General features: G+C 27.2%; 1 protein-coding gene and 1 long non-coding RNA gene across 2 annotated transcripts; one reads left to right on the forward strand and one right to left on the reverse strand.

The window, feature by feature from the left end:
- The first annotated feature begins 7,604 nt into the window (after positions 1–7,604).
- Positions 7,605–11,439, forward strand: LOC104647118 (uncharacterized). The gene is made up of 3 exons (XR_011220833.1): positions 7,605–7,976; positions 8,056–8,118; positions 11,154–11,439. It is a non-coding gene; the product is annotated as an uncharacterized lncRNA (long non-coding RNA).
- A 2,054-nt stretch (positions 11,440–13,493) lies between these two features.
- LOC101258946 (bidirectional sugar transporter SWEET1-like) lies at positions 13,494–15,810 on the reverse strand. The gene is made up of 6 exons (XM_004237674.5): positions 15,140–15,810; positions 15,022–15,058; positions 14,813–14,908; positions 14,219–14,498; positions 13,954–14,073; positions 13,494–13,876 (listed from the first exon to the last, which is right to left on the reverse strand). Exons 1-6 carry the CDS (start codon positions 15,180–15,182, stop codon positions 13,712–13,714), a joined length of 741 nt encoding a protein of 246 aa, XP_004237722.1. The 5' UTR covers positions 15,183–15,810; the 3' UTR covers positions 13,494–13,711.
- Positions 15,811–23,426: the final 7,616 nt, after the last annotated feature.

The raw sequence follows: 23,426 nt of genomic DNA on the forward strand, positions 1-23,426 counted from the left end.
TTAAAAAGGACGGCATAGGATTTTGATTAATAAATAATTTTTTTATTTCTGAAAACCAAATAAGAATAAGTTTTCAAAAACCAAAAGCAACCACAAGGTATGATGAGAGAAAACTAACACATATTTTTCTTATATAACCAAACCATTTTTCTCTAAAATTATAATTTTAAAAATTCTTCAAAATGTTGTAAAGAAAGCTCAGAATATAAGATGAAAAAGACAAGAAGTATAAGATAGAGGATATAATTTTCTAATTCAAGTATGTCATACAATGGTGAATGATATCTCTATTTATAGTGTTGAGATATCATAGTCAAAGGTCACCTTGAAATTTTACATAGTTATCATCAAGGTTCATATCACCTTGATATCTTATCACATTGGAAACACTAATACATGAATCCAATTAATTGTTGGATAACTCTAATGGATCATCCACATATACAATGGATTTACAACACAAAATTCATTATCAATTAAAAGAAAGAGGAAAACATTGGATGCTACTTTTTTTTTTATTAGAAAAGATATCTTTCTATTAATTACCTAAAAAAAGCCAATCTCCAAATTTTGAGTAATTTCAAATTTATTATTATTTTTATTAGTTTAATTTCAATTGGATCCTTTTAAAACGATATTTAAAATGAAAATTATAATAATAAGATAAAGATAGATGTAATATAAGTTTGTTCAATAGTCCTAATCATGGAAGAGGTGTTTGCAACACACATGTATATATGATTGGTTATAAATTAAATGTATATGTCCCCACACTCTTACAAATGTGAAGTATTCGAAATTTCCAATTGTGTGTTTTTGATGTATTCAAATTAATTGTGATTTTGACTGGAGTTCAACAATCTCTAATATTATTATCAGTATGATTCTATAGATAAGGTTTGAATAAAATAGTGCATACATATCAATATTATCCCTACTTCAATTGATGTTCAGGATTTATGAACAATAATTAAATGTTAAGTATCGCAATTTTTATTAGGAAAAATACTTTTTTGTTATATTCTCAGGGCTTAAATTTAAGATCTTTCTGATTAAGGGTGAAAAAATTAAATCCAACAGCAAAAATAATTTTACATAATTTTATAAGTGGAATCTAAAAATAGTGCTATACCTTTAGAAAACAGAAAGTTTCTTTATAAAAAATCGCGACTCAAGAAAAAAAAAAAAGAGATCGAAATCATCTTACCATAAGTTTTGATGGTTAAACAAAATAGTTCCATTTTAATTTGCTAGTAAATGACATGACTAAGCAAGTGGGAAATGAGTCAATTAATCATATAAGGACTCTATACTTTGAATCCCTATTTGATGGAGCCAACACTCTTTAACAAATTACAACAAGTTGTATTTTAAGTGCACCCTCAACTATCATTTTGTGTGAATTTATATGGTCATTAATGTTGGTTTATTTTTTGCTCCTAAAGTACTAGATTAAAATGAGCCAATTGCATGGTACATGTCATAATATTCTAGATAAGTCTTAGCACAACATTATGGAAACCCTAGTTTGTTAAACAATAAGAAAGTAAATAGCCAAAAACTGTAAAAATTCATGTAGGTAGACACCATATAATATAAATTTTAACTAATCACAAAATCGATATTTATCTCTTGAGGTTGGGTGGCCGTGTCCACTAATTAAACCATCAAGAAATCAGGTTTGAATCATGATTTATGACTTAGTCGGATGATTTGCATAAATTTTGAGGGGATTAAAGACGATTTGAACTATTCAGATGATTTGCGTGTTCATAAATAAAATCACCGAGAAATCACATTTGAATGGTGATTTATGACTTAGTCAGATGATTTGCATAGATCTAAGAGGCTAAAACTGCAATTTTATACATAAATATACAAGTGAAAAATCATTGATTTGAATTTAGCAATTTATATGAAAATTGTATTTTGAGTATAAAAAAATCATAGTTTATGAGTAACGCGTTAATGTATCTCATCCCACTTTAATTAGTATGTTCCTCCAATTTTTCCACATTAATCACATGACAAAATTAACATCAACAAGAAATATAAGGTGTCTAATTTGTCAATATTAAGTTATACCCAATTTATTTCGTTTTAGTGTCTTAATTTAATTAGACATATGTGTTTAGTATAAATGGAAATGTATTCCATGAAAAATAATTTTCTAAAACATATTTTCTGAAGAAAAAAAAAAAGAAGATCTCTCAATTAGTTTTTAGTGTTTAATAAATAACCACAAAAATATTACTGCGAAAGCATTTATATGTTATTTAGCAAGATTCTCTGAGGTCGGGAGTCGGGACTTAGAATGGGATGATGAGTGGGGGTTGGGGGTGGTGGGGGTGAGATGGTCAAGATGTGAGGGTCGGGACTTGGATACGAAGCATAAAATAAACTTGAAATGTGATTTAACTCTTAAAGGACTTGTTTTTCCTATTTCTATTGTGGAAGTCAGTTTCCTCATTTTTAAGAAATTTATTTTCCGAAAAAATTGACCAACTAAATATGAAAAAATTAACAAATATTTTTTGAAAAATATTTTTCTTGATATCAAACACGCCCCATGTCTAAGTCCAATTTCTCAGCCACTTTTAAGGCCAGCCCAATCATATTGAACACAAACCTCATTAATCAATAGGCCCAAAGTTGTTTCATTTCCAGGCCCAACAGAACATTTGCACTTTGGCCCTTTTCTGTGCTGGTTTTTACTTAAAAGTTTCAAAACCGATAAACAATTAACAAATAACTTTTTCGAGAGATTGATAATTATATTTTCGTATCGTAATATCTTAGAAGTTATACTCAAAAATAATTTATGTCTTTGAAAACCTTACGACGTCATTAGACTTAAGTTTGTTTGCCAAAAGGCAAAGTTTAAATATCAGTTCATTTGAAGGACAAAAATTAAAGACCAATTCATTTAAAGATAATAATATAAAACGAGTAATTTTATAAAAATTGAATACTATGAAAAAGATAAAGTATAGTATAGTTGGAAGAACATACTAAGTTTTATATTGAATTTTTAAAATAACACTTATTTTAAAATAATATTTTTTAATTTATTAACGTGATACTTATTTGGAAACGCCATATTCATACAACAACCAATTCTGAGAAATCCAAACCCTCTCATATATAATTTTTTGGCTTAATAGGTTGAAAATCACTCGAAATCAAATTTAATGTTGACAATTAAATTTATAATTGAATATAATAAGTAAGTATTTTAATACATGAAAAATTATATTTATTAGATATTCTTTATATGAATTCTAGAATTTTTTTTCTGTATTCTCAAAATATACATATATAAAGTTAACGACTTAAAATATATTATAATCTTTAATTAAATAAATTAGCCTCAATAAACTCTAAAACCTCAGGTCTGTGTCAATTGAAAATGTTGTGTATAATTAAAATATATATTATATTTTATGCTATTAATTTATCTATATAAAGAACTTGTGAATACACACAATTTTCCTCAAAATTTAAAATGATAAACTTAGATTAAAGAAAAACTTTGTATGTGTTTAAATGCTACTACTTTTCTAATTTCAGTTTTACAATTCCACTTATACTGGATTAATGCCAAATAAATATACAAATAGTTCTCTAAAATCTAAACTCCATTTTAAAAAATTGAAAATCGAATTTAAAATTTATAATTAAAGACTATCTCACGACATTCTTGTGTGTGTTTTTTCTAACGTGCACTAACGATGAAAATACCATCATTAGTTGGACAAATATATATTTGTCTGGAATTAAATTTGAAATTGAAGTATATCTAATTAATACACCCTGACCATTCAATTACTAGGCTAAGAATTTGAATTCACAATTAATTCAATTTGTCAAAATATTTTCTCAATGAATTGGAACCTGAAAAAATTAATATTGTGCGCATAGATCTTATTTCTATTTTATAAAAAATAAAATAGTAACTATTTCTGTCGCTATCATTATTAATCTCCCTATTTGTTTATAGATCATTTGATAGAGTATGTAAAAATAATATTCAGTAGAATATATTAGTGATGTATATATTAATAACGCTTGTATTAGTTATGTTTGCATTAGTTATACATAGATGATTTTTAATGTATTGTTTAATTTGATGTATTAAAAATGTGAAATCCTCTGATGGATAATGAACTTTAATTTATACGATCAAAGTTTACGACCCCTTTATAGGGAAAACTTAGCGATGTATTCATGGGATGGCAAATGAAAATCATTAAAAAAAAATTATCAAACATTTAGGATATGTTTGGTACGAAGGAAAATATTTTTCATAAAAAATATTTTCAGAAAAGCAAGTAGATATTTGGCTTACTCTCTCATGTTTAGTTGTTGAGTAGAAAATATTTTTCGAAAAAATATTTTAATGTTTGATTGTTGAATGAAAAATGTTTTTGAGAAATACCTTTTATGTTTTACTAAAGTAGAAAATAATTTTTGAATTTGATTTTTTTTTAAAAAAACAAACTTAGATTTTTTTTCGTGGTGGGGGCAGGGGCGGCGCTACCTTGTAAGAAGGGGGTTCATCCGAACCCCCTTGGGTAGAAAATTATATTATTTATACATGGCTAAAACAAACTTATATGTATATATAGTAGATGTTAAACCCGATTCAGCTATCTATTTCTACAGATTTTGAATCCCCTTATTGGAAAATTGTGATTCCGCCTCTGAAAGGGGGGTTTGAGGGTAGGGGTAAAAAAGCGAACACGTCACACGACTTGTTTCTTACAAATCAAAAGGGAAATGTGGTTAAGCAACATAGCTCGCAGATGAGTACGTAAATGAAGTCCTGAATCGGATGGATAAAAATGAATAGGTCGGATTTCTACTGTCTCGAAATCTCCAAAGAACGATTCATATGAATTTAATGGAAAATAATTACATAAGATTAAATTAATAAATGTTTTTAAAAAAAGAGACATATTCAAATTTTGATACATTAAATTGTTTCGTCATAAATAATGATTGGTTAAATAAATTGTCAACTCACGAGTACATCATTTTCGCGTACACTCTCAAATCATATTGTCTAGTCTTAATATCTCTCTTCCGTAAGCATTGAAAAGTAAAATTTATTTGTATTGAGTTGTCATAATCTTAAATCTCGATTTTAATATCTTATTACTTTTTTCAAGATGATATGGAATAAAATAATTGTTTCATATATATAGTTTTACAAAGCATGAAACCATATTAATGGTATTCAAAAGTTTCTTAATGAAACCAAATTTCATTGATTATATCGTTTATTACTTTATTTGCGTATGATTATGCTCATTCTTGTGTTATGAGTATATATCACATGTTGAAAGGGGTACTTTATTATTTGGCAACTCTTGTTCTAAAGATTAGAAAGGGGTACTTTATATTGAAGTGGAAGTATAAGTCTCCACTTAAAAGATACTTGGAATATGAAAAGGGGCTATGTGTGCAAATAAGCTTTCTTCAAACAAATCTTTATTCTTATGATGAAGCCCCTTATTTCATCAAACATATTTATGTAATAGCTCATTTAAGCTATAACTTAATAATGGAGAATAACTAGTTTAGACTTAGACTATATTTTAAGATTAAAGATGATTAATAGTTCATACTCTTGAGAGAGTTAGGTTGGTTATTTAGGGCTATTGTTGAATTCTTATTTTGAAGGTGTAAATATTTCTTTGGCATATATAATACATATACCAATTCTTTAACTTGATCTCATCACATAATGATGCCCTCCTACTTCGGCTATGTATAAGTAGACATTTAAATTTGTCTAAAGTTTAACAAGTAGACATATAAGTCCAACGTGACATAATACATATGTAGGGTGCCACGTAAGACACAAATTGCTATGTAGGATCCCACACAAAACACCTATATTTATTTGTTCAACTTTATGCAAGTTTAAATGTCTAGCTACTTGTGTAAACCCAAAATTAAAGATTATAAATGTAAGCTAAGACCAAGTTAAATAGCCTATTCATGTATTATGCCTATTTCTTTATCTATATATATATATATAGTGCATAAACTCAAATTAAACTCGTAAGATAAATCCAAGAATCGAAATTCTCTTGTAATATGTAATGAAATTATGGGAGAACCTATGGGTTAAAAACGAGACACATAAATTCATGGTCTCTTCATAAAACTAGATATTTTATGTATATATCTTCTAAAATTGGTATAATATTATCTTCTAACGTTCATACTATAAGAAGGCTAAATAGTGCATTTGGTTAGATATTGAGTTATATACCTAAGGTACACTTGGGGATTCTCACTTGATGCATTTTTCCTTCTTCTTTTAGTGGAACATCCATTTTCCATAAATTCTAGATTCGACTTTAAAGAAAGTAGATAGCAGTTCTAACTCAATCCCAAAAATCAATTTATAAGGGGAGACTTTCCCAAGATTATATTATAAGCAGATTACCAATCTCTTGTTCATCAGATATAAATAGATCTTGGGCTCCCTAACCTAAAAACTATCTTAAGAAGGAATGATTACCCAGGACAATATAATTAAAGAGATCACCAATCCCATTTTCATCTGATAAAAATAAATCTGAAATATAACTCAACCCTAAAAACTAGCTTAAGAGAAATAATTACCCAAACTCATGTAAGGAAATCACTAACCCCTTTTCCAATCAAAGTAAAACTCTTCACCATATAATTAATTAACTCACTCAAGTTAAACTCATAAGATAAATCCAAGAATCAAGATGACTCATCTCTGGTAATTATATGTAATGAAATTATGGGAGAATCTATGGGTTAAAAACGAGACACATAAATTTACGGTCTCTTCATAAAACTAGATATTTTATGTATATACCTTCTAAAGTTAGTATAATATTATCTTCTGGCGTTTATACTACAAGAAGGCTAAATGATGCATTTAGCAAGATATTGAGTTATTTACTTAGAGCACACTTGGGAATTCTCACATAATGCATTTTTTCTTTCTTTTTTTAGTGGTACATTCATTTTCCAGAAATCTTAGATTCGACTATAAAAAAATTGATAGTAATTCTAAATCAATCCCAAAAATCAATTTATAAGGGCAGACTTTCCCAAAACTATATAAGGAGATCATCGTTCTCGTGTTCATCAAATATAAATAAATCTTGAGCGCCCTAACCTAAAAACTAACTTAAGAAAGAATGATTATATTACCGAAGATAATATAATTAAAGAGATCACCATTTCCATTTTCATCAGACAAAAATAAATCTCAGACATAACTCAACCTCAAAAACTAGCGGAAGAAAAAATAATTACACCCAAATCCATATAATGAGATCACCAACCCCTTTTCCAATCAAAGTAAAACTCTTCACCATATAATTAATTAATTAACTCATTCAAGTTATACTCATAAGATAAATCCAAGTTTTAGAACCCTCTAGTTTTTCATTTCCAATGTTTCCCAAATAAAACAAGCTATTCACACTAGGAGAGAGAGAGAGATAGTGAAAACTAAAAACAAAAAAAAAAAACAAAAAACAAAAGCCGTTGGGAGTGTGTGTGATTATTGTGAGATAGAAGTGAAGAAGAAGTACTTAGCTTGCTTTGCTTTGCTAGCTAGCAAATGAGAAACGTATGGAAATTTTTGGACTCTTTATAGTAGTATTGTTGATAATAAAATTGAAAAAAAAAAAGAAGAAGAAGCAATGCAATGCATGCATGGTGCCATGTATATTCACATTTGTAACGTATGCCACGTCCTTCTTATTGTCCTTTCTCTTCACTTCCTCCATAAAAATCAACTCTTTCTTCACCTCTTCATCACATCTTCTTCTTCCTCTAATAAATCAATTTGCTTGTCTATCTTTATGGATTACTCTCCACCACTATCGTCACCAGACTCAACACCACCACCATCACCACCTCCCTACATTGAAGAGCCTAAGACTTTGAATGAACAACAACTCAATGAATTTAGGGTATGTTTTGATATACATATGAGAAACGCGAGCGTGTTCTTAGATGTGTTTTGATTTATTGTTGTTTGGTTGTTTTTAGGAGAAGGCTATGCATATCATCAGAACTCATACTCATGAAGAAGCTACAAAGATTTTTTTGAAGGTAACATATATATGAGTGTATATATGTGTTAGTTTCTTTTTCTTTTTGCTTTTTGCTTTCTAACATTTTGTGTGTGTTAATGTATGTGTTTTTTGTTTTTGTATGACAGCAAAACAAAGTCTAAAATTAATGAAAAATAATTTTGATGTTTTTTTTTTGGTGATGGCTATAAAAGTGAAGGATGGATTTTAATTTTAAAGTTTGTGTTTTCAACTATTTTAATTTTTTGTTTTAAGAATCTTCATTTTCTTTTAGTATGGATCTTAATTTTAAAGTTTGTGTTTTCAACTATTTTAATTTTTTGTTTTAAGAATCTTCATTTTTTTTAGTGACCTATAGGGGATGGATCTAGATTTTAAAGTTTGTGTTTTCAGTGATTTTAATTTTTATTTTAAAAGTCTTCTCTTTTTAGTGACGATTCTAAATGCGAGAGGCAGATCTAGGTTTTAAAATTTATGAAATTTCACTTTTCTTATTTTAAGATCTTTATTTTAAGTGATGACTACAAAAGTAAAGTAAGAGACATAAATTTCAATTTTTTTTGCAAGAATCTCTATTTTTGAGTGCAAAAGGGGAATTATCCACGATAGTGAGGCCAGATCTAGGTTTTAAATTTTATGTATTTTTAATTTTTTATTTTAAGAGATGGCTACTAAAGTAAGAGAAGGATTTTGATTTTAAAGTTTATGTGCTTTGAAGGATTTCAATTATTCTTTTTAAGAATCTCTATTCAAAGTGTAGAAGGGGAACCAAACCCTCATTTGAGAATGCTTCATTATACACTATTGGATCAAAAGCTAACTTTGTTAATTATTGAGTTCTGATTAATTAATAAATTTCTCAATCTTAATACAAAATCTATATAAAACTTATAGAGTTTTTAGAAATTCATTTCGGTCTATACAAAACGATTTTGACTAAGTGTGAGTGAAATTATTTAAGTTTTTTTAAATAAAAATGATAAGATTCCTAAAGCTATAAATGTTGTAACTATAAGAGTTCAGATAAATCATTTAATTCCACAGATTTCCCATTAATTAATTTTTTTGTTCTATTGGTAAATTTAAAGATCTTAAAATATACATAAATAAAAGATATGGGGGTAGTTTTATTTTCAAAAAATAAATTAAAACTTAATTTCAAGATAGTCAAATTTGTGGTTTAGTATATATTTTGTTTATTTTCTTTTTCATTATTAATTTTTTTTTAATAAAAGACGTTGTGTCTTTTGACCAATAAATTTTAATAATACTTTTGAGTTTAAAGTGGTTCGAAGTGTAATTTTTTTAAAAGAATTTTTGAAAAAATCTACTAGTTTTTTTAGCTTCTGAAAAAGAGAGTTTCTACCAAAAACTTGACCTTACACTTTACTTTTTAAAAAATAAATGCTATTTAAAAAAAAATTAGCCTCTTAAAAACTTGATTACACTATCAAGCAGTTTATTTGTGTAGTTAGTTTAACTTTTAAACTTAATCATATGAAATATTCTTTAATAATCAGGTCGATAAAGCTAATAAGCATGTGGTTAGTGGAAACCCTAGGGTTTTTTTTTCCGAGTTTCGATGAACGAAAAAAATTCCTACTAAAAAGCACATGGTTTTTTAATAAATTTTTTATACTTTGAATCTAAATTAGACAACATCCTAAAATAAGTATCAAACACAAAATATACTAAATTAGGGCTTATATCACAATGTGGAAATGTTAGTGACATATTATAAATGAAATTAACAGTAATTTTGTCGAGTACATTTTGATCACTATATCACATGTTTGCTCTATATTTATCGTGTACTTACTGTGAATTTCTATCTTGTTGATTATGGAGTAAGAATTAATCTTAATTTCTTATTATCAACTTTTTCGAATGCTTCATCTACATTTATCTATTTATTTGAATTCAAATATATCGTGTACTCGCTGAAAATTTTTGTTACGTTAAAAATTAAGAATAGTTTTATATATGTATTGATTTTGTGAAATGATAGATATTAGTAACCATTTATTTTTAGTACGAACAGCATATAAATGGAAATAAATGAAGTATTTATACACTAGTAATATATAGGGAAAAAGGTTTGAAAAATATTTCAATCTTGGTCGAAATTGTTGTTACGATTCGAAATTTTATGGAGGACCATTTAGCCCCTGAACTACTTAATAGTGTATTTTAAAGGTATATATGTGTCCACGTGGACACATTACTATTTATAATTATGCAATATTTTTTATGCCCATGTAAGCACATATATACCTTTAAAATACATTATTAAACAGTGCAGGGGTAAAACGTCTTTTTCAAAGTTTGGTATGGTAACAATAATTTCGGTGAAAGTTCGTATATATTCAGACCTTTTCCCTAATTTATATTTCTTCTGTCCAACAATAATTGTTTACTATACTATTTTGGGATGTCCAACACTACTTGTCTACTTTATAAATCAATGCATAATTCTACAACTAGTTCCTAGTTATACCTTTGTCATTAATTATAGTCATCTTTATTGCATTTTTCAAGACATTATATTTATTATATTCAAATAATGATATAGTAAAACTATCGTTCTATTATAATTTCTTAGGAAGTATATAAAGTCAATAATAAACACATATTATTGGGAAAATACCCAAGTACCCCCTCAACCTATGCCCGAAATCCCAGAGACACACTTATACTATACTAAGGTCCTATTACCCTCCTGAACTTATTTTATATGTAATTTTCTATCCCTTTTTAGCCTACGTGGCACTAGTTCGAAAAAAAAAGTTAATCATCGTTGGGCCCACAAGATAGTGCCACGTAAGCTAAAAAGGGGTAAAAAATTATTAATAAAATAAGTTAAGGGAGGTAATAGGACCTTAGTATAGTATAAGTGTGTCTCTGAGATTTCGGACATATATTGAGGAGGTACTTGGGCATTATCCCAATATTATTAAACACTAAAAAATATAATTTTTACAACTCATACATGCATGTATGCTTTATAAATCATACAATTTTATTCATTGATTTGTTTTTTATATTTGGTTGTAGGGTCTTATCCCTGTGAATGGTGTGGATCCAAGAGCACTAGTTCCCATAGTACCCAAAGAAAAGAAGGTCCCTCCAACTGGTGACAAGGTAAAAAATGGAGATTTCTCAGGTGACAATAATAATGTCAAAAAATGAAAGTTATTAGACTCCTTGAAATAAAAGTTGTGGTTTGCATCTTTGTATTTTAATTTTGTGTTGTTTTGTTTTGAACAAGTAGTAGTACTTTATGAGACTTTGTGGTTTTATTTCAATGTAATGTTATAATGATGCACCCTCTTTTATTGTATGATCTTGTTTTTAGTAATGTGCAAGTACTATTATCTTTGGAATCTATATTTTATTGCTTTGATATAAAGTTGCTAGCTTGATTAGTTTAAGATTTCTTTGATAAATTTCTTGTTTTGTGATTGTTGCTAGTTGTATTTTTCTAAGATAATTATACTCTTGATTCTTAACTTTATAATTATAGGTGCACTCTTATCTTGTTTATGGTTGTTACATGTCCTAAGAATGTGGATATTGCTAATAGTTTCGTATTTTTTATCCAATTTTTTTGTTATATTAACCAGATAGATACACGTACAAAACATGTGCTTAGTGATCTTCAAAATATTATTATTTGGGATATAGTTAAAAATAAAAATTCTTTTTTATGAAGAGAGATCATACGAGAAATACGATCACTTTTATTTTCTTTTGATAGGGTTTCGTTTGTCTAGTTTTATTAGTTTATGGCTTCTAATTTCTAAATTTTAGGGAATATACTTATCGGATGAAATATTCTTAAGGATAGTATCTAGTTTCTGGACGCCTTAAGTTTTGGTGATCTTCATACAAATGTCCATAATGAAGTATTTTTCGTAAAATATTCAACAATAATTATTTTCAAATTGTCTTTGCTAATACATAATGTAATCATATCCATCGCAGAATTATGATTTAATTAGGCTGATTATTAAAAATAAGAAATTTATTGTTGTTAATAGAAAATATTTTAAATAAAGGATACTTTATAAATATGCTTCGAACAGAAAAGTGAAAATCACAATTCATAAGTGCGTGCTTATTTACAAGTCGAATATAATACAATAAAAGATTAAAACATGATCAAACATTAAGTTATAAAAGCAAAACATGTTTGTTAGAAACATTCTAAGAGTATAAATAAACTAAAAGTTCAATATTTTTAGATACTTACTTTTTGTTATAATAAATAAAATATTCATATACGTGCAATATATGTGCTTAGTGATAAAATGATGAAGGATTAAGGTTTGTAAAAAATAATGATACGTCTGGTGATTCTTTTTAATTCGTAGATATCCACATCAAAGTTATAATTAATGATGTAATTAAATAGTAAATTATATAAATAGATTTTAAGGAGAAAGTGAAAGACATATTAGAACTTCAATTAAGAAACTCACATTTGTAGATTTTATAAAAAAAATAATTTATACGTACAAGATATGTGCTTACTGATGAGCTATATTATCACAAAGAAAAAATAAAAACAAAAATGTTCGAAATTTTCATTATTTTATCGATATGGGACATTCCATTCATCAGCTATCCTATTTAGTTCTTTTTCAAGAAGTAACATTGAGTCCTTTTACCCTACCTGTATACAAGTGAGACAAGTTTGATGATCCAATATTTTGTACTTCTATATTGCCAAGATTCATAAAATTTACATAAAAAAGCATAAATTTGACTTTTAATAAATATAAATAATAGAGAAAAATGACTACTATAAATATGGGCGTTTATAGGTTGTTATTTAATTAAAATTTTAAAAAAAATGATTTAGTTGATTTTTATATTATTAAAATTAAATCAATTTAAAATTTTCTTCTTTTGTTGTTCTTTGTCCTGTGGTGCAACTACTTCTTTTATGAGCTTTTAACAACAAATTAAGAAAAGGAAAATATTGAATGGATTCTTGAAAAAATAATATGATTCAAAATATGTGTTCTTTTCGGCAAATGTATATTTTAATATTCAATTATTAAGACATCTTAATCTGTTTTTTTTTTAAATGAGGCTTGAGTGATCCAAATGATGTTAATAAGCTATGATATTCTTATTATATAATTAATACAAGGGAAACTTGCATAAATAATATAAAGAAATATTTACCATTTATATAAATGGGCTGGTCGTTGGCATCAGTAGCCCAGCCCAGTATGTTAATATTAACTCTGGGCCTCATATGAGCTTCAAAGAATGATTCGAGATTCTTGCAAAGTAAAACCATATACTACCAGACACGAGATAGATCTTCCAAAGAAGAAGGCCGAGGGAGGGGGAGATCCTAGTTTCAACTTACAAGAGAGTGTCTAAATAGTAAGGCATATTCATTAGAAGAAAACAAAAGAAGGATCTTATGGTTTATTTGAGCAGGCAGCAAAATATGATGAAAAAAAACAACATAATTGGGAAAGAAATTCCAAATACATGAACTAATCCAATACTAAAACATATGTCAAAGATCACTATAGCATCTCAAAAAGAAGATGCACAATCATCATTCAAGAAGAATTAGAGGCAATCATGTCCTAAACTTGCTCAAGCCTTGACTTGCTAGATTGCTTCTCCTCTTGGTGAGACTTGCCATTTGACTCATCAAGGTTTGATTTCCTTGTGAATCCCTTCTTCTCACAGTAGATTGCATATAAGATAAGTTGCACTGTTCCTAAACCAAAACCAAAACCATTTGGAATCTGCAATGCAACACCACCATATATCTTGTTTAGCAACCATAGTTTGCCATATACATACTCAACAAACAGCTACTTACAGCAACAAAAGGGTCCTTGCCAAGAAGGCCAAATGCAAACCAGGAAGCGCCACATAAGAACACAAACAACGACAAGAAAAATGGCATGAACTCCACGCTCTTCGTCTTGATCACCAGTCTCTGTATACATAAATTCTTGAGTTTAAACTATGGTGAACTAATCACTTATGTTAAAATTGAACATCTAGTAGCACTACTCATCCCAACAGACTATGATGAAGTAACCAATATACAATGCTCGAGAAAGAGCACGAAAGGAACTTACTATGATGGATAGAGGAGATCCATACATAATGATAGAGAAGATGGTGGCAGCGATACCACAAAAGAGCTTCCTTTTGCTTCCATGTAAACCAAGCATGGAAACAAGGGCTACAGCAGCAAAAACAGTAAGGACTAATAGAAAAAGTGCTGAGATTTTCTTCTTCTCTTTAGTTGGTGCAAATGCAATGAAGATCAGCACATAAATGGTCTCAATTACAGCTCCAGTCCCATTGATTGTAGACACCAACAGATTATTTGGTGACACAAATGGTAAACCATACCTATCCAATTTGATACACAAAAACAAACCATGTATCACTTCTTTACTACAAAATCAATATGAGATAATGTAACACTACTAACATGAACCAAAAACAATGTTTCTCGAAAAACGTTAAATCAGATCCAGTGCATTTTTGGAGGATCCGACACCAGTACAACAACATAGACCATAGTTGAACAATTTTTAACATCATGTCAGCAAGATTCTTGAAATGACTATAATTTAACAGAACACTATTTAACAAAAAGCATATATAATAATACAAATGGTTTAACCTGAAAGATAAATACAACAATGTTATATAATCTTTACCATGCAGAAAGAAGGCAGTTGAGTAAAGTCATAACGTAAGGCAAGCCAGAGAATTGTTCAGTAGATCGATTTTGTATAACCCTCTTGAATGTGATTCTAAAAGAAGAAGATAATAAAAAATGTTATAACAGATTCATGGAGAAAAGCCCCAATTTTTTTTTTCTCAAACAAAAAGCAAGAAGCCATTTTTAAGAAAAAAGCTCTCTCACATTGGTGCCAAGAACAGAAACAGAGCAGTGGCATTTCCTGCAAAACAGAGAAGATGAAACTAAGAATGTAAATTACAGAAAATGAAAACAAAAATCTTGAAGAAGAGTGAAAACCCACCAAATATCCCAAAAACAAAATGCAGAGTATGAACAACACCCATGTCTTTCTTCACTTTTGCAGTACAGAGTAGCAATTTCTTTGATTCAGAGACGAAAAAGATTGGTTTTTTTGAAGAAAACCCAAGTGAAGAAACTTAACAAACTCTCCAAGAATTTCAAAAAATTGAATACCCAAAGGAGGAAAATGAACAATAAGTCGAATATATTTATGAAAATGAGTCATAGTGAAGGGTTTATATATAGGGCCAGAGCCCAGAGGCAGAGCAGTTACTGCTAAAAGACACCCTTTTCTTGTCCTTATCTTCTTAATCAGTTGGGTCACTCTTCTGCCAAATCAAAACCGTTTCTGTGCGCCAAAAATTTCGATTACATTTGAATTCACGCTCAAAAATTTATATTAATCATAAAATACGATCGTTAAGAATAGAAGAGTATGTATACTTATTTGACTGTAATAATTGTTTTATAGTTATGAATACGAAGTTACAAATTGGAGGAAAAAAAAGACGGAATGACCTGACATGCTTATGTATTTGAATTCCACATATATAACGAGTGCACTACACACACTCATCGAATGAAAAAAAAGTTTAAAATATTTTGTTTTAATGAATTTAAGAATTCAAAGTTACAAACGAATTCAAATACAAGACTTTCTTATGTCATTCCGAAAAGAAGAAAACACAGAAGAAAAAAGAATATATCTTTCTTTTTATCCCTTTTTTCTTTTAATTAACCATTTCGTGTCAAAACTCAATTGTTAGTTGGTTTCGTGCCGTAAAAAGTTCACTATGGGAGTAATGAGCATAGCAGAGCAAATATATGTTTATGTATGAATATATCTGACATAAATTATTTTATCCTTTTATATATATTCTATTCGAAAATAAAATTTTTATTAACTTCGAGTCATAAATTTCTATCTTATTCCGAATAATGTGGTTCCAATAAATTTGGAAACGAGACACAATACTTCGATAAATAAAGCCATTATGGATACATTTTTCTATTTTATGTGTCACGACATCATCGAACTTCTTCCTAAATACTATATATTCATTCTACATGCAACCATATGTACAAGTTATTTTTCTCTAATACAAAATATTTAATCTATCAAATTTATCTCTAGTAAGGAAGATTCTATTCCCAAAACTAGAATATATACAAACATTTTTAGGTGGTAGAAGGGGAAAAGTTTATATATCTACTCGTATACGTTTAAAATTAAAAAAAATATATAAATACAAAATAAAATGTAATTAGATGACACATTTATCTAGTAAAAAGACAACATATTGATGATATCTCAAATTTGAAAAATATAAAAATAAAATATGTTCAGCAAAACCTTCTATCACCTAAAATCAAACACGTCCTTTTTTTGGTTTTAATTAAAAAAGTGAAAGAAAGATAAATGAAGGAAGAACTAATTATAACATTTAACCAAAAACAGTTCTCAAAATGCTAATCAAAGCACTCAACGACAGAAAACAAATGGAGTAGCGAAGTGGTATACTCCTTCCGTCCCGATTTAAGTGACACGTTTCGTAAATTTTCTATTTCTAATATTCTAGATAATCAATTAAAATCGTTGAATTAAAAAATTGACATAACTTTGTAATATAAGACAATAGAATCTTTTTTTTTTGAAAAAAACACATTATGTCCGATATTAGTTACTTGTCAGTGCATAAAAGATAAAATCAATTATTTTTTTTTTCATTTTACGCTTATGATTAATTCATTTTGACTGTGTAAATAAGTTTGTAAATAAAAAAAGTTTTTATTAAAAAAGTTAAAAGAGTAAATTAGTGAAGTTATTTTTATTAGTAATTAATTTATTAAAAAGCGAGTAAAAGAAATTAAACAACTAATATAAAACGAAAATAATATTATTTTATGTGACGATCAGGTTTAAAGATTTTTATAATTTTCTTTGTAACGATTTTAAACTAAATGGTTTCTTTTGCACGTTTTTTATTTCTGGCCTTTTTGTTTTTTTCATGGTTGTAAATTGTAATAGTGTTTTATTACTTTCTCCCGCATGTGTCATCTGTATTTTATAAACGGGAAAAGGATCAAAATTGTTTCTGGACTATGTGAAATAAATTATTTACATTTTTCATTACATTTTGGGATTAAAAGTGTCACTACTGTTATCCTAAGAGATCACATATACCCTCAAGAGTTAACACTTCATATTTTTATTGATTTGACAAGTCATGTGGGATTAATCTTTCCATAAGCATTGCCAATTATGATTCATTATAAAAGAATTAGCTTTAGTGGCGACAAAAGTCCAAAAAATAGTCACTAAAAGTTTTTAACATTAATTTCTAGTTTATGTTTTTTTTCTTCATTATTTATAAATAATAATAATAATAATAATATCGATTAAGTAGGAGTTTGAAGACACTATATGTTTTATTTTATGTTATATGCTAATGTATAAAATGTACAATGGTGCATTATATAGTAGGAAATGTGAATCGAGAAGTAGTTTTCATGATCTTTCGTAATAATATTGGGTGTTTTTAATATTAATATTGTAAGTTATTTGTTTTAGAAAATTAGGTTGCAATCGAAAATTAATTATCATATTTTTTTGTTGAAAAAATAGGTTTTACTATTAGTCGTCACTCATAATCTTTGGTGGCAATATTTTGAGATTTTGTGACAACTTTGTCGTCACTAAATATCAAGTTCTTTTGTAGTGAATCTTAGTTGACAACGCTTAGGTGAAGGGATTAATCTCATTTGGCATGCCAGGCCTCTAAAAAAATTGGATGCTAACTCTTGAGGGTATTTGTGATCTCCTAGATAACAATAGAGTATTTTTTATCCCAAAATATAATGGAGGATATAAGTGATGTATTTCACATAGTTCAGGGGTAATTTTGACCCTTTTCCGTTTTATAAATATGTAAAAGCAAATAAGAAACAATAATTTTATTTGGTGAATGAGTCACCTATACATGTGAACAAAAATTAAAAAAAGAAAAGATTATTAAAATACACGTCTTATATTTTTATTATTTTTAATATTTCTTTCTATTTTTAAAATCTCTAAAATCTCTTATATCTTTGATGTATTCGAGTCAATATTTAATATAACTGAGCTATATATTATGTATTCGGTTTGTTTATAATAATCTGATAATGTATCTGAGCTACATATTATGTATTTGAGTTAGTTTTTAATGTATCCGAACTACATATTATATATCAGATTCATGTTATAATCTATCTGAAATACTCTATAATGTATTCGAGCTATATATTAATAATCCAATTTGTGTTACATTTTAGAAAATTAATATAATTACAAACTAAAGAGAGAGATATTGTAATTTCATGTTATAACTTATACTCATGTACAAAATTATTTTATCATCTAAACTTTATTGATCTCATGATGCAAGCAAAAAGTTTAACTATAAAAATTCTAATGTTTGCTTAAAAAATGATTTTTTTTTCTTATTTGGAAAGTAATTAGGGTGGTTAGTTGATGGTTAAAATTGGATATTGTAGCAAGTCGAGTGTTAAATTGAGGTGGGCACAAAGATAGAAATGAGAGAAGATGAGAGTCAATTTTATATTATTATATATAGCTATTTTGGATTGTTATTCTCATTATACAAAGCTTTCCATATCTGTACAATGAATTATTTTTTTATTGTATGAGATAGTTTAATTCAGTATTAGAGTTTTAAAAAGAAAAGAAAGTCTTATAAAAATTATGGGTCTAAAATAAATATAAATATTTGTGTGACTATGAATCATTTTATTGGACGTAAATTGATATTTTAAAATTGAATTATTACTTAATATAAAAATGTGTTAGTCCTTTAGAACTATAAGGAAATATAAAGTGGGACAAAGGAGTAATGATGTTCCTTAGTGTTCGGAATTTTTTTTTTAATTTTTTTAAATTCTGTATCAAATTAAAATAGATCAAATAAAATGAAATAAAAAAAATAATTAATAATGTAGGAACTAAACTATAATATTCATATACGTACATCAAACGTAATTTAATCATAGTAAAATTTGGGAGATAAATTTAAACGTTTTTTTCAAGAAGAATACAATTCGTGAAGTTTACTCATTTTACGTTAAAGCTCCTTTAGTAACAATAACAAATTTTTTTTTTTTTGAAAAATTAAACAATAACGAATTACACAATGGCAAATTCAAACCATTTTCCTTATCTAAATTAAAACTTTTTGGGCTTATTATTTTAGTGGTAACAATTTTTGTTTGTGCGTTAAAAGACTCTTTTGTTGAAACCTCACTAAAATTTTAACACGTGAATATCTTTTTCAATTTTATAAAGAAATTACATGTGAAAAATCAATATGATTAGAAAAAATTCTTAAAATAGACTCTTTTCAAATATTACTTGTCTCAATCATTGAACGTTATGGATGATTTTGGCTAGAAGTTGATAGTCTCTACTATTACATAATGAATTGATTTATGGAAAAAATTTATTTGTACCGAGTAGTTTATATCAAAATAATATAATTTTTATTATTATGTGATTTAATACAATAAAATGTATATCAATTAATTATGATTAAATTAAAGAACACATATATTAACTTAGTGTAAACATTAGGTGCGGATAAGTTTGTTAGCGAAGTTCCTCCTTTTTAGCATTTCTTATAATATTTATTTTGTTAAAGAAATTAGTAATTATCTTTTGATTAAAAATTTTGTCATTGCTCCTCATTGATTTTATTTTGTAGTTTTTTAAGAAAATATTTTTAATTTTATATCTTTTTGTTTTTAATAGAATATCTTTGATATAAGGTTAAATGCACTAAAATAATGAGTTGGAGCTTAATTTTTTTGGAGCTCTCACTTTTTTCTAAAAATGTGTTATATATTACTAAAAATATTTCATGTACTAGTTGAATTTGAAAAGAAATTTTGGGTAAAAATATAATAATTAGTGTGGGAATTGTGGTAATAATTAAAAAAAATTGAATAATCTTTAGGTAATTGTAGTACTATTTTTGTATGACTATGTTTTATTGCCTCATTAATATTTTGATGATTAACATGGACCTATTTATATTGTTGTTCTTATATTTACTTTTTATATTCCCCTCCCATTATTATTTGTTTCACTTATTATTGAATTATTTTCAAGTCTTAACAGAAAACCTTCTACTTTAGGTTAAATCTAGTAATTGTCTATTTATAAAAATGATCAAATTTATTTTTCTTTTTGGTGTCTTCATCAAATATCAAAAACGGCAACAAGTCAACAATACCTTTTTAATATCAATTTATTAAATTCAATACACCACTATTTTATTGTTATTATTTCAACTTCTTCAAATTCTTGAATCAAGTTTTGTAATAATTTACGTAAGAGGAACAAAATTGTGCACATGTTAATAATAGTTGATTGATAATTGAATCTTGTGAAATTGTTACTCCAAATTTGACTTTGAGTCTCAAGGAATTAAAATTTATGATTCACAAACTAAATCTCTAATTGTCTATTTTCAGAAGCATGAAAAACTTAATTTAAAAAAGAAAGAACATATTTATGTCGAAGCAGTTACTTTTCTAAATTAGTGCTTATCTTTTCTTTTAGAAATTTATCGATCGGCATCAAAGATTTACGATCTAAATTCTGATTTTATTTTATACTTTTTTAATTAAAAAATTATATTATTTATATTCTTGCATCGTAAAAATTATATATACATCCTGCCCTCTCTAAACATTCACCTATAAGCGATAAAGATACACTATATATATATATATATATATATATATATATATATATATATATATATATATATATATATATATATATATATTAATGTTATTAAATTCACCTTCAATTTTAAATTTTCTTTCAACAAATCACATATCCATAATCTGTGACTTTTATCCTCCAATTCCCATTTTGAAAGGACTCAATCCAATACACTTAATTCCTCCATCACAAATGACTTATTATGTTTTTTAGTTTATCCGGAATTAAATTAGATGAATTTTAATTTTATTTTATTTTATTTTTTTAATCATACTTATATGAGCTAAAAGAATTATAATTCATAATATTTTTGATATATTTTTAAAATATTAAATTAATTAAATATTATTTAATACTAAAAATTAATCAGATTGACTTCAAAAAGTATAAATTAGTATTTTAAGACGAAGGAAGTAAGCGTGCTACAACAAAAATGACCATTAGCGTCATTTAATTTTTAATTGTCGCTAAATATGTATTTTTAGCAGCTCCTAAAGCCTTTAGCGACATTGGTTCTAATAACATTTAACTAATGCCGATAAAGACGTAAACACTCTTTATTAGTATCAATATTTAATGCCACTAAAAATTGCTTTTGTTGTATTGGCGATTAGATCTAGGATCACAGAATTTGTATAATTAGGATGAGAATTATATAAATTTATTGTTAGTGTTGCTAAGATTTTCTTTAAAAAGAATGAACAAAAATTTTACCCATCTGTTTTTCTAAACACCAAAATGCATCTATTTAGTAATTTGTTTAAAATATGAGATAAGGAGGTTATTCTTACGGTTTTGTCTTGCTTGTGAAACTATTTAAGCTCACAACAAAATATTGTAATTGTGGCTTCTCAACCATTTATGTTTGTTGGAATTTTTGATTTTTCATTCGATGTTTGATACTTGTATTGAAGTTTGACTAATTTGGATTCGCATGTGTAGGAATCACTCTACCAATGATTTTTTCATGCTCAAGTCTCGAACTCAAGACATCTAATTTAAAGAGAAATATTCTTCTACTGCACCACATCTTTTGGTAGTACCAAATACGTTAATTACTCCCTCTAATGTTATGAATAAGTTGTTCAATTTCAAATTTATGATCTCCCCCAATCCACCGCAAGTATTTATTGTCTTATTGACAAATCTTACATTTTAATGTACAACTAGTCCTCATCTATAAGTTACATTAAAAAAAAGTACATCCATGGCCAAATGGACTATGCTAAATCACAATCTATTAAATAAGGAAAAGACAAAATACACACATAAAAGTCTAAAATACAACGTCATAATGATAGGATAAAAAATTCTTGTCGAAAGAAAAGAAAAGAAAAGATGGAAGAAGTCTTAATACATAGATAGTTTTTTAAATAATATTCAAACTAAGTCATGTTTTAATTAAACATCTTAATTCATAATGAAATATTTTGATTAGACACTTTCGATTCAGATTTTGGGAACACCTTTGTGTGTGTGTTTTATTCATGTATTAAATAATTAAATTAATTACATAAAATATGTCATCTCCAGTAACTATATATACATATTAACCTCAGATAGAAAATGTCTCAGAATTTACGACTTAATGAGATAAATATATATATTTAAACGGAACGACATATTTTATCTGATTAATAGAACTATCTAACAAACAAATAAGAATACATGCAAGAAAATTTCAACCACAAGTGTATATAATGAAAAGGAAGAAAGAAATTAAAGGGAAGTACTTTGTTTGAAGGTTACAATGCCCTAAGAAAGAGGACTCTCTTAGTGTCTACCTAACATTCAATTGGTTGCAATTTGCTAATTGGGTTGGGGTGGGGTGGGGTTGGGGTGGGGGGTGCATGTCTAATCAAGAAATGCCCACAAAATAGAAACACAAACATTTTTAGCAATTTGTTTTGTTAAGAGCTATAAGTTTTATCCTCATCAATCTTTGCAATACTTTTGATGAACTATTTAGGGACTCCAAGTGTTATTGTGCATTCAATTTGTGGGGAAGCATAAGATCTTTTCGACACTAATTATTAGGCACTATCCTATATGCCCTTTGACCTAGGGAGGTTTTAGTCAATTTTATCTACTATATAGATAATATTAATGTCCAAAATTTATTAATCTTATTAATTCAGATTTATATTGTGTAAAAAAAAATACTTGCTCTCATTTTGAATAAACATTTTTCGTTCATCTTATCACACTCCTTTATAATTAATTTATCCTCTCACTTCAAGGAAAAGGCCAAAGATCATAATTATTGCTAAACAATTCATGTAACCTTCACAATTTACCTTAAGCATAAAATTAATTAGGTGTCTTGAACAGGACAAAAATCATGTCTAATTTGTCATGTTAGTTAAGATATTCAGTTGTGCACTTGTGATTAGGAACTTTTTAAGGTAAAGTTGGGGCAAGTTTGTGAATCAAAAGGTGTTTTATTAGTCAATTCCACAATAATGTCCAATTTTTCTTTTCTCTAAGATAGTGATATTTGTTG

The sequence above is a fragment of the Solanum lycopersicum genome, chromosome 4 (assembly GCF_036512215.1).
Source record: "Solanum lycopersicum chromosome 4, SLM_r2.1".
Lineage (NCBI taxonomy): Eukaryota > Viridiplantae > Streptophyta > Magnoliopsida > Solanales > Solanaceae > Solanum > Solanum lycopersicum.